This window comes from Cricetulus griseus, chromosome 2 (genome assembly GCF_003668045.3).
Source record: "Cricetulus griseus strain 17A/GY chromosome 2, alternate assembly CriGri-PICRH-1.0, whole genome shotgun sequence".
Lineage (NCBI taxonomy): Eukaryota > Metazoa > Chordata > Mammalia > Rodentia > Cricetidae > Cricetulus > Cricetulus griseus.
Genome location: NC_048595.1, coordinates 1,309,037 through 1,321,549, shown reverse-complemented (window position 1 = coordinate 1,321,549; position 12,513 = coordinate 1,309,037). Strand labels below are relative to the sequence as shown.

General features: G+C 53.3%; 1 protein-coding gene across 1 annotated transcript in view; it reads right to left on the bottom strand.

Moving 5' to 3' along the window:
- Plch2 (phospholipase C eta 2) overlaps positions 1-12,513 on the bottom strand; it is a 70,322-nt gene that overhangs the window by 12,924 nt on the left and 44,885 nt on the right. The window contains exons 3-11 of the mRNA XM_035439344.1: positions 10,452-10,695; positions 10,126-10,255; positions 6,908-7,078; positions 4,522-4,615; positions 4,170-4,373; positions 3,788-3,908; positions 2,334-2,505; positions 1,907-2,014; positions 436-594 (exon numbers count right to left, since the gene is read on the bottom strand). Of these exons, the coding sequence (XP_035295235.1) occupies positions 436-594; positions 1,907-2,014; positions 2,334-2,505; positions 3,788-3,908; positions 4,170-4,373; positions 4,522-4,615; positions 6,908-7,078; positions 10,126-10,255; positions 10,452-10,695 (1,403 nt within the window). The remainder of the gene's footprint in view (positions 1-435; positions 595-1,906; positions 2,015-2,333; positions 2,506-3,787; positions 3,909-4,169; positions 4,374-4,521; positions 4,616-6,907; positions 7,079-10,125; positions 10,256-10,451; positions 10,696-12,513) is intronic.

Genomic DNA, 12,513 nt, shown 5'->3' with positions numbered 1-12,513 from the left:
GAGAAGCCGTAGGTCCCCAAGGGACCGCTTGCCCACACACAAATACTGTGCTGGTGTACATAAGTGTGCACAGGAATGCATGCAGGTGTGTGAACATGTGTAAGTGTTGTACAGATATGTGTAGAGGAGTGTGTGTATGTAGATACGAGTGTAGGTATGTGCACATGTATGAGTGTTGTGTAGTATAGCACACAAGCATGTGCATGTATGCATGCAGAGGTGTGTGTGTATACGGGTGTGCATACAGATATGTGTGCACTGGCATGTGTGCGGGAGCAATGTACTCACGGGTGTGTGTATGGAAAGCTTTACAGATGTACCTCTGCACACTAGTGCCCATATGTGTGTATACATCCTCCACCACATATTCTGGGGCCCTCACCCAGCCCACAGACTAGCTGTTGGGGAAGCACGTGTCAGCCACGTAGGTCTCACCTTCTTGGCCTCCGCTTTATGTGCAAGCTTTCCAGATGGGGACAGCGTGGAGACAGTGAAGTCGTTGGGGTCTTCACAGTCACGGATCTTTGACTCCTTGATTAGAGAATCCAGCTTCTTCTTAGCAATGTTTTCCACACGCTTCCGATTGGTGGAGGCCTACCATGGCCAGAGGTTAGTCCACTGGTGTCTGACCCCATCCCAGTGAGCAACAGAGGGGGCAGCCACAGTACATACCCTGTGATTCTCAGCGCAGAGGCTGTGATTTGCCCCGGGCAGCTAAGGACAGCACTAAAACACAGACATATGCGGTCCCTAGAGTAACGGGGTTCTGCCTTAGGGGAGGAGGATGGGACATTCTGAAGATAACATAGGATCTGAGGCCCACACACTGGTCACCATACATGCCGAGCAGGGAGCAGGGACAGGGCAGACTTTGGAGAAACCTCTAACCCTGGCTGGGTGCTCTCTCTGACAAGATAAGCCCAGCAAGGCACTGATATACTTGGAGTGCTTGAGGGAAGACCTCAATCTGGGACATCAGGACTCCCTGGCTGCTCAGGGTGGGGTGGCCATTAAGGATGTCACAGTCATCCTGGGCCAGCCAGAGACATGTGCAGGCACACCCAAAATAGGAAGAATCTGCTGTCTCAGGGCTTTCTAAAACAATTAGCCAGCTCTGGCCTGGAGGCCTCCTGCACAATTATTTTCCCATCTGATGACTCCTTGGGGGAAAATAAAGTCTTCCCTGCTTCACAGCCGCTGAGAGCAGTAGATGAGCAGTGCCCAGAAGAGAGATGTCAATTATAGAACCTGCTTCACTCAGCTTCCCCAGCCCCGATTCCCACCAGTAGAGGCTCTTACAGACTGCTCAGGCTCCCTCCACCGGCCCCAGCCATGCAGAAGTGACCACTAGAGGGACTTGCCATACAGGAGTTGGAAGTCCAAGGCTGGAGTTGGCCTTGGAGTTGGTACTGGTGCTGGGCATGGGATGGCTGGGTATGACTACCCAGAGTCCAGCTTGGACTGGCCAGGAAACTGAGGGGCTCTGAGTTAAAGCATGCGGGGCCCAAAGTGCACCCCCTACTCCTGCTCAGTGCTGCCACCACTCACTGGAGGGCCAACAGGACTAGGTCAGCATGGTAGACAAAACCCAAGAGTCAGCTAGCAATGGAAGCCAAACTAGGACTGCAGTGCCTGTGCGGCTGGCCTGCTGGTGGGTCATGGGATTCATGTCTCTTGTGCAGGAGGCCAAGCAGGCAGAAGAACAGCATAGACCCCAGCATGGCACAACCTCAGAAGCCAGGCAGCTTTGCACGCCACATCAGCATCTATCTACCTTATGTCCATCCCTCCCAGCTGTTGCTCTTCCTAACTCATCCTGGCAACCAGGGCAAGCAAGAGGCTGCTCTTGGCGACCCCAGGCTTCCCACCCTCGGGACTTCCATAAAAGCCTCTGGCTCCCACTCACATCCCCATTGAGGAGCTTGCAGTCGTCATCAATCTCATCGGCACTGTCCTCATCGGACACCTCGCCTTCTTCTGCATCCTCGCTGATAGTGGCAGGGAGCTTCTTCCCCTGGGGGAGGAGGCAGACAATGGGAGAAGCTGTGGAGGGAGTCTAGGAATCTAGTGGCTGGTACCCACTAGGAGCCCCTGCAATGGGGAGGGGGCCTTTTTCGAGCTGCTGCTTGGAATCTCAGGCCATAAGTGGGTTGTAGTTGTACAACCAGACCAGTCACTGTTGTAGGAGCAGCAGCATTCAAGGGAAGCAGCTCGAGACGATGCAGTCACCCCAAGAGTGTGTGTCCCCCCCACAGAATCTGTCTATAGATACTGTCATTCTCCATCTTGGCCCCAGGCCAGAGCCATCATAATGACGGTCCCCGAAAAGTCACCTTCACCAGGATCTTGCCCTTGAGCATCTGTGGAGAAGGAAGCATGGTGGCGTCCTCGCTGCTCACTGAGGACAGGTCCAACTTGTCCCCAAGGATATCAGTCAGATATTGGGCCATCTTCTTCTGCTGAGTGACACTACAGTGGTTCTCAATGGACAGGATCACTGGGTACCTGTGGTGCCAAGACAAGATGGGTGGGGAGAAGCCAGAGGCCTCATGGCAGTAGGTGTGCAGGCCACCTATCCCTTTGGGTGAAGGTGTAGGTAATTAATTAGGTAAAAGACCTGCCAAATGCTCTAAGAGGTGTCACACCAATAACTCTGAAAAGTAAGTATATGGGTAAGAAAGAAACTGAGAAATTTTAGGCACAAGTAAAGAAAGCATAAGAAAAAGGAAAACAACAACAAAGGCAAGCATAAACTCCAGGAAAGTAAAAAGATGGTGTCTGGAAACAATCCTGGTTTGAATATGGCATGTATTAAATTATGTAGAATAACGAATGAATTGTAAAAGGCATAATAATCTTGCTGAGCTAGACAGTGGATGGTTCTGGAGTCCTGGCGGTGGCCCCATGAAGGAGACCTAACCCTGGCATGCAAGCAGAACAGTTGCTACCTGCTCAGTGCAGAATGAAGAGTTGGGCGGGGAGGCTTTTTGAATGCTTCTGCTTTGTCTACTCACTCTGCTTATTTTTAACCATACATATATACTTCTGACTTTGATTTTTACCAAAAGGCAATCATGCTCTGTTTAGAAAATGTCAGTGCCCAGAAAGAGAAATAGGCAGTCATGTGATCTGGAAAAAGCAAACAGAGAGCCAGACGAAAGTATTTTTTCCCCCATTTCCCTGACAAAAGACAGGTACCTGGAAAGATGGTGCTGGCTCACAGAGATATCCCCCTGTCAGTTATAGGACATCTGCGCATCCCAGCTGCCCCTGAGCTGCAATCCCGAGAGCCTTACATCCCCGAAACTGCTTCTGTTTCCCAAATCCACCTGGCTCCCCGTTTCACCAGCCCCTTCCCTGCTTCAGAGTCTTATTTAGCCAAGGTAATGTCTTCTATTTCCAGAAACCAAATTGGATTTTTCTCAACAGTATCTACGGCCACAGCTGAGTGACAACAAATTGAGTCTGGACACAGAGTGACTTCCTGGGGGTAATTAGTGCTCGGGCCAATACTTCCATGGGTGGCTGAGGCCAGGGAATGCCACTAAGTGTATGTGGATAGGCTACAGGCACACGATCACCCTGCTGTCCATTCTTACACATACTGCAACCTTTCCCCCATCCCTGCCATGGCTCAATTCCCTCCCTCATCACTCTCCTCAAAGAACAATCTCTAAACAAAACCTGCCAGTTGTATGTTATAGTCACTGCCCACCAGGAAACACAAGGGGAGGAGAGAGACCCTGCCTGCCACAGGAGCCAGCCCCCAGGAGATCTGGCCACTCACTCATTCTTGATGAAGGCGTATTTGTTGATGGTTTCAATGACATCTTTGAAAAGTATCTTGGAGGTCAGAGTGTAGCCGTGATGCACGATAGGCTCCCCATCGGGCCCGTCCCAGCAGTCCACTGTGGGTAAACAGACCCTGGTTAGCCCAAGGAGCTTGGCTATGTGAGCCTGGGGAAGCTGAGTCCCTGGACTCCAACCATGGTGGCGGGGGGGGGGGGCCGCGGGGCAGGGGGGTGTCTGTCCTCTCAGTGATGAAAAAAGGGGACCCCGCCAGAGGCCCCCCGTGGCTTCTCAAGCCCAGCCCATTTCCTGAAGGAGGTGCCATCTGCAGCCAAGACTGGTCCTCTGTGCTGGAAGGCCCAGAGTCCAAGAGTGCTTACCCTCTACACAGCGGCAGCCGGCCTGCAGGACCCAGGCATACATATCTACCCGAGACTGGGACATGAGCTGGTCGCCCACGAGGTAGGTGTTGTGGGATGAGGTGATGAAGTAGTGGCTCAGAGGCTGCGTCATGTCTTGGTGCACGTCGTGGTGTTCAGGGTTGAAGATGTCTCCAGCAGGGCTCCGCGTGTAGTTGGTAAAGCCTGCAGTGTAGCATGGTGCCGCTCTGTCACGGGGCTCAGCTCACAGCTACCTGCCCCACAGGCAGAGTCCCTCTTCTGGGCATGCGGCTGCCCCGTTAGTTTCCCATCATTCCCTACAACAGCTGAACTGAGGGAAGCACCCACTCACCGTCAATGCCCAGCACCCCCTTGCTCTTGTTTTCCAGGCAAGGCTCAAATTGCTCGATGATATTCTGGCAGCTCTCAAGTGTCACACCATTCATCTAGGCCAGAGCAGAGGCATGAGCCGGGGGCACCTTCAGGCAGTGTCCCCTTCCTCCCACCACCACCACCATTCCTTGCCCTTGTGTCTGATCACCACACGGAGACTGGACCATGGCAAGGGTGGCTTGAGGGCTGGAGGCACTGACCACCTTCTGTGCCATGTTACCTGAAACTCAGCAGCCAGCTGACTATGAGCCACATGGATTTTGGGTTACTTTCTCTGACTGAGAGGAAAATATGGCTGCCATAGGGTGGGATCCAGCCGTGACATTAGGGTGGAAAAGCCTGAAGGCTGGGGCCGTCCTAAGGGTAGTGTAGCATAATTGTGAATGTTAACTGTCAATTTCACAAAATGTAGAGTCACCAAGAAAAGAAGTCTCCGTGAAACCACGTGTCTAGCTCAGGTTGGCCTGTGGGTACAGCTGTGAGGACTGTCTAGATCAGGTGTGGGCACAGCTGTGGAGACTGTCTAGATCAGGTTGGCCTGTGGGCACAGCTGTGGGGACTGTCTAGATCAGGTGTGGGCACAGCTGTGGGGACTGTCTAGATCAGGTTGGCCTGTGGGCACAGCTGTGGAGACTGTCTAGATCAGGTTGGCCTGTGGGCACAGCTGTGGGGACTGTCTAGATCAGGTGTGGGCACAGCTGTGGGGACTATCTAGATCAGGTTGGCCTGTGGGCACAGCTGTGGGAACTATCTAGATCAGGTGTGGGCACAACTGTGGGGACTGTCTAGATTGGGTTGGCCTGTGGGCACAGCTGTGGGGACTGTCTAGATTGGGTTGGCCTGTGGGCACAGCTGTGGGGACTGTCTAGATTGGGTTGGCCTGTGGGCACGGCTGTGGGGACTGTCTAGATCAGGTTGGCCTGTGGGCATGGCTGTGGGGACTGTCTAGATTGGGTTGGCCTGTGGGCACGGCTGTGGGGACTGTCTAGATCAGGTTGGCCTGTGGGCACGGCTGTGGGGACTGTCTAGATTGGGTTGGCCTGTGGGCACGGCTGTGGGGACTGTCTAGATCAGGTTGGCCTGTGGGCATGGCTGTGGGGACTGTCTAGATCAGGTTGGCCTGTGGGCACAGCTGTGGGGACTGTCTAGATCAGGTTGGCCTGTGGGCATGGCTGTGGGGACTGTCTTGGTTATGTTCACTGATGTGGGGAGACCCATCTTAATTGTGTATGAAGCCATTCCCAGCGAAAGGAACCCTGGATTATGTAAGATGGAGAGTGCCAGCTGAGGGCTAACATACATGCATTCACTGCTCTCTGCTCTTGACTGTGGATGCACAGTCCACTGCCACAGTGGACTACAACTTGGAACTGTGAGTCAAATAAACCCATTGTCCCTTAAGTTACCTTTGCCAGCATGTTTTATCACAGCTACAGAGAAGAAACCAAGACACTTAGGTTTTGGGCAGCCTTGTGGAGTGAAACAGGCCTAGCAATAACCCTGTTGGGCAGAGCCAGGAACCAAACCTCAAATCTCAAGCCCACAGCTGCTATTCAACTACTTAGTCCTCTCCCTGCTGTGTGGTACATGGCCAATCACTGTAAGGGGACTCTGAGCATGCAAGTGGGCAAAACTGAGGGCCTTGAGCAAGTCCCAGCCAGTAACTGGGTCCCCAAGGCATGCCCCCCTCCTGGGAAAAGATCCAGGAATACCCTGGCAGGTAGGTCCAAGAGGCTGTTCTCCAGGTGCCCCAAGGGGAGCCAATGCTATTCTACTTTCCATGGGAGTGCTCTCTCATAGGGCTTGGCCTCCCATCTCCTTGCCACCGGAGTGGGCAGTACCTTATCCATGCCCGGACCTATTCTAAGGTGGGAGGGGGTGGGCTCTGGGTGAATGGTCTAGGCAGAAGGGTGGAGCCTAGGGGCACTTGGCATTGCTGTTGCTTCCCTGTTGGTGGACTTGACTTTCTGGGATCAAGGTAAATAGTCCCATGGTATTTAAGTGTTTGCAGGAGGTCACATCTGGAGTCAAGCAGGACATCTGGCTAGACTAGGTTGGAGAAGGGTGGTTCTCAAAGGCCAGGCCAAGGAATACTCAGTACGAAGTTTTTGTCAAGGGCAGGTGTGACCTTCTGGAGACTTTGGGCGGGAACCCAATGCCAGAATGGAACTGACCAGAGGCCCCTAAGCTTCCTCACAGACCTGGAAGCATCAAGGATCCAGTCCTACTCTGCTATGAAGCTCTGAACACACGACAGTAAAAAATAAAGCTGAAGTGGAGGCCGCACCCATTGGCCACACCCATGGGTCACACCCACCAGGCACACAGCGTCAGGCAGGTCTCACCTTCTGCTCCACTTCCAGAAAGCGCTGCAAGTCGGAGGCATCCAAATGGTCCTTATGGTTGCTGTAGGTCAGCATGAGCAGATAGAGGTCTCGGCGAGTGGACATCATCTTGTAGAAGGCGCAGAACTCCTCAAAACCTAGTGTCCCCTGATGGTCATCTGTGTCTGCCTCCTGTAACACCCAAACTCAGGTCACCACCCAATTTGTACCACACTACTCCCAGTCTCAAGCCCAGCTTCCCATCCTCAGCCACTACCCACAGCACCCTCCAATGGCTCCCTTTCTCTCCTCCCACCAGAAAAACACGGTGGCTCTTAAAAGCACAGATGGGAGCCACCCCTCCCTTACACCATGCCTTGCAAGGCCAACATGGAACCAAAGCCCATCATCACCCACGCTGTAGACACCAACACCTTGCCTTTTGAGCTGAAGCCTTTCACTGGAGCTCCTTCTACCCTGGGCTCTGTGCCTACACCTGCAGCTACTGTTGGCCAGCCGCCCTCTGACAAGAAACACTCAGGGCCCTGTAGGGCCCAGCAGTGTCCTGGCTCAGGTGTCAATAGTAGAGAGAAGTGCTCTTGGTCACTGTCTTTCTTTTGCAGAAAAAAAGGGGGCTCACAAGATACACCCAGGAACCATCCCACAGGGTGTCCAAGGAAGCATGACCTCTTCCCAGTCTTTACAGGCATAAGGAGCATCTACCGAGGGTGCCATTGCCTAGGACGCTAAAGTTTGAGGCAGTGCATACCCTAAGCCCAGGCCAGGGGGAGATTGAGAAAATAAGGACACCAGGGACTGAAGTGGGCTTTAACAGTGGCCCCAAGGGTCTCAGGAGTGGCCCAGGAATGGCTCTGCAGAGGAGGCTGCTTGAGTTCTAAAAACCGGGCTTTAGTTCTGAAAGGACCTACTGGGTGGGGTAGGTGAGCCCACACTTGCTCAGAAGTGCCTGCATTGGCACTTACTGTAGAGAGTTTATCCCAAGGGGACCACTGCTCACTGTTGAGTGACAGTGCTCAGTACCTGGATACAGGACTGGGGTGGCCCAAATGGCTCAGAACCACCAAGGATCTTCCAAGGACCCAGACCACAGTTTATACAAGGCTCAGTTCTCATCCTCTACTGACCATGGGCCCTAAAATCAGGTTCTATCCTGTGTGCTGTCATCCCAGGCCTGGGCATACAGATGCCAGTCAGCAGCTGTCCACAGACATTGGCTGACTCCTCAGGCCTCTATAGAAGTTCGAGATATGTCGTCTGTGGCATGGCAAATGAGTGTCACCAAATCGGTCACACCTAAGTTGTAGAGCCTCATAGAGGCTCTGTTCATTTGGGCACTCCCATTAGCCCACTGGCTTCTTTCTCCCTGGCCATCCAGGGAGTCCCTAGGAGAGACAGGAGAAACCCAGAATGGGTTTCTGACTGTTCAACCCAAGTGGAACCCTGGCAGCCCGGGGAACGAAGCTACCAAAAGCACCTCTTGCCAAGCCCTCTGCTGAGTCAAGCCCTGGTTAGCCCAAGGGTACTCTTGGGCCATTGAACCTGAGGACCAGTGTGCTCACCCACATTCCAGTCTTATCTCAGCTTTAATAAAATTATGCCAAAGCCACTGTGTCTGCTTCACAGGTCTCTGCTCTGACTAAACAGCTCTAGACCACCATAATACTGATTATCAGAGTCAGATAAGCCTGGTAGACAGCACCATTTCTATCCTGGGGCTCCAAGTGCCTACCATGAGGTGCTTGGCCTAATGGGACCCCACACAGGCAGGGAAAGCAGGCTTTCAGGGTTGGAATCTCTATAGCTGGCTGATCACCACAGATAACTCTGTGAGAGCTAAGATGCAAGGCTCATGTCTCCAGGGCAACAACCCCACAACCTTCCTTTCCAGACTCAACCCTAGAACTCCATCCCACCTACACACCCCAGCTGTTAGCCCCTCAGTTCATGGCCTTTAGTCTCTGCCCAGGGCTTCCTATTGCAATGTGAAGGAGGTAAGCCTGAGATCACCCAGAGGGACCTCAGGAACTAATCAGTACCCAGAGGCCTGATCTCCCAACAATGGGCTGGAAAGCATAAACTCTGAGGGCTAACACATGGAGTAGCTCCAACCAAGGCCTGGAGCTTACACCCTCCAATCCCACACAAGGGTGCTTTCCCTCCTCTTCCCTCTCAGGCTGCTCTGAGCCCTGAGTCCTGTTCCTAGTGTGTACTCACCCTGAGAAAAGCATGTTGAGCCCAGAGCTGTCCTGGAAGCGTTAGGGATGGCCCAGTGCAGGCAGTGGGGAATGGTAAGTGTTCACATCAGATGCAAGCTGTCTGCCAGGCCCCACTAATCAGCTGACTCTCTTAACAGGGGCCTTTAGGGGGGCAGCGAACACTCTCATAGTCCTCAGTGGGCAGTCTGAGCACACGTGTCCTGCTCACTGCCTGTCATTCACACAGAGACCCCCACTAGTAGCTGTCATTGCTTCAGCTGAGCGTGACTACCTGTCTAGCATGAATGCACATGCAGGAACCTTCGAGGGCCAGACACAGCAGAGCTGTCAGGCTAAGAGTGTGTGTGTGTGTGTGTGTGTGTGTGTGTGTGTGTGTGTGTGTGTGTGTGTGCACATGCAACATGTGTGTGTGTTAGGGATGCTCACAGGAACCCCTTTCTAGGATGCAGCAAGGAAACAAGGCCAAAGATCTGGGTTTGCTGGCTCAGCCCATTTCTGCCCCAAACCAGGACCTGCTAGCGTAAGACTTTCTCTTCCATGGAGGTTCCCAAAAGACAGAACTAATTACAGACAATAAAGGCTTGGCTGAAGGATGCATTTTCATAACTCCTAATATCAGGATGGCTGGGGGGTCAAGGCAAAGTGGGCTGGCTACTGAGAGTTGTTGCTTGACAGTCCAGTTCTTTACTGGACCATGTACATCTTTAAGTCTGGGGATCATAAGAGACCAGTAAACAGGTGTGACTTCATTTGAGTGCCTACTCTAAGTGCGTGGCCTACCTAGGAAAAGCCTATGCACAGTGCTCAGTGCCCTGCTGCACAATCAGCAGAACAGCACCAGGCACAGATGCCAGAGGTGACACCCTGTGAGGCATCCATGGCTCTGTAGGGACCTCCCACAGCTCCTGCCAGGCTGGCCACTCCCAGTCTCCCATCTGCAGCATGCAGTAGCCCCAGAAGATGTTCCCACAACGGACTCAACCTGTCACACTCAGCACTCACCCTGAACATCTGTTTCACCCTCTGCCGGGGCAGGTTCACGTTGAGTTTGTGTAGCAGCTGCAGAACCTCACCGATGCTCAGGCTGCCATCCCCATTCTTGTCAGCCTCATCAAATGTCTGCTTCAGCCACTTTGGGGCTGAGTTAGGGGCCATCACAGTCCATGGGCCTGGCCTTACTTGTTCCGCCCTCCAGCTTAGGCAGCAAAGAGCAAGAGTCCCCAGCCCAGGCACCCCTTCTCATCTTCCCTTCCTTGGGAAACCCTAACCCAGGTGGACAATGGAGTCTGCTCCAGGAGTCTGTCCCCACCCCTGGAGCCCAAGGATATTGGTCCCTGGTGCGCTGGCGACGGGCTAGGCTGTCCTCATCACTGATGCCAGCCATGAGGTAGCGAAGGCCAGTGACCCAGGTACGTGCCTCTTCACCGCTGGGTGATACCAAGTCCAGCGACTCACGGTGACTGCCATAGTAGATGCTGAAGCAGCAGTTGGGGTCGAAGCTGCTGTCAGGGTAGCGCTGGAAGATTTCAGACTGCCGTCCCTCACTCACCTCCTGGATGGAGTCGATGGAGACTGCAGGCAAGTGGGAAGATACAAGGTCACCAGTGACCCAAGTGTCCCCCCTCTCCTTTAGGCCCAAAGCACCATGAGCTAAGCAGATTGTATCTTTGCTCTCAATAACTGACACCCTAATTCAATATCTCCTTACTAAGCCCATCCTCAGAGGGGCCTCTCTGCCCTTCAGAAGTAAAAGTGCAGTATGCTTGGCTGACCTTCCTCACCTGTTCTGCTGGCCATAGTCCTCTCATTTCCCCTTTAGTGAGAAGACACATACATACCTGCACACACACACACACACACACACACACACACACACACACACACGCACGCACACGCACACGCACACGCACACATGTGCACACATACATATACACATACACACCTGCACATACACACACACACACACACACACACACACATATACACATACACACACATGCAGGAACATATGCACACATGCATGCACACACACCGGAGAAAATAAGAGAGGGACTATTTGTCCCCAACTGGCAGTCCAGGCACCTGGCTATGCCAGGACTGAGTTTTTCTGGAGGTGCACAGTTGGACACCAGGAACAACTCACTCCACCCATCAAGCTCTAGCCGGTGCATCTCTCCATTCTAAAAAGCACTTGAACTACGCATGACCAGACCCTGCAGCTGCTTCACAGTAACAAGCCCAGCACTGCAGGTGAGAAGCCAGGTGTAGCAGTCAGCTGCAGCTCGCAGGTTGCCAGGTTGCATGTGTATCAGCACGCCCCACCAAGGTCTCTTTTTGCTGGTCTCAGCATCCCAGTTTCACGGAACCTCTACTTGGGTCAATCCCTGGAGCTCAGGCGATGCTTTTAGAATCTCTCCCTGTGTCTTGGGTAGGACCTCCTGACAGATACACAGCCCACGGGTGGCCAGTGTCCTCTTCTGAACACCAACTATCCTCCATTCTGCCTGTCTTTTCTCCAGTTCCCTGGCATGAGTGTGGCAGTCAAGGAGATGGACTCCAACCTGGTCCAGGAACCAGCACACCACCCTATTCCTCTGTATTGAGTCCCAAACACCCACTGGGCCTCCAGGGGTGAGGAAGATTGAAGGCCCTGAACAAGTTCCTGTTCCTCAGTCTATTCTTCCAGTTACTTCCCTGACTGGGGGTGGGGTGAGGGTGGGGTCCTCCCTGGCCCATCAATGCTCAGCCACTAGGAAATGGACCTTTTGCTCCTTGTCAGGGTTTCCCCTGCATGCTACAATTCCAGGGAAGCTTCTGGACTCAGCATTCCTGGCCAGGCACCAGACTCCCTCTGCCTGTGCAGGCTTGAGGCAGCTCACTGCCTTTAGGCTTGGGGCAGGACCAATCTACACTGGCTTCTGGAGCCAGCAGAAGCCCACCAGTTCAGGGTGACATCACCATGGGGCTCTTTTTCCCATGGGTCCTCCAGAGCCCTGGCAGAGTGAATGTCTCCTGGGACTCCACAGTGGAATCCTTGGTAAATGCTGAGCTGAAATCTTCCTTGGCATACCTGTGTGCGGCTGTTGGTAAAGCCAGAGAAACTCACTTCTCACAGTCTGTGAGAGTCTGGTATCTTTCTCTGACCCAAGGCCTCCCAACTCATCCTCTGTGCACTCCAACTCTGACTCCGTGCTCCACAAGAGCTACGCAACTCAAGTGACCCCCACAAACCCCGCCAGGTGCTCTGACCCATTCTGCCTAAGTCAGCCTTGGGCTCCCAGCCTGCCTTTGGTGTTGCCTGACTATGTAGGCTTCTGTAGTTTCAGGACGGTCTCATCCTCTTGGCTGGTCTGATAGCCCCTTGCTCCTCACTGACCTCAGCATTTGATA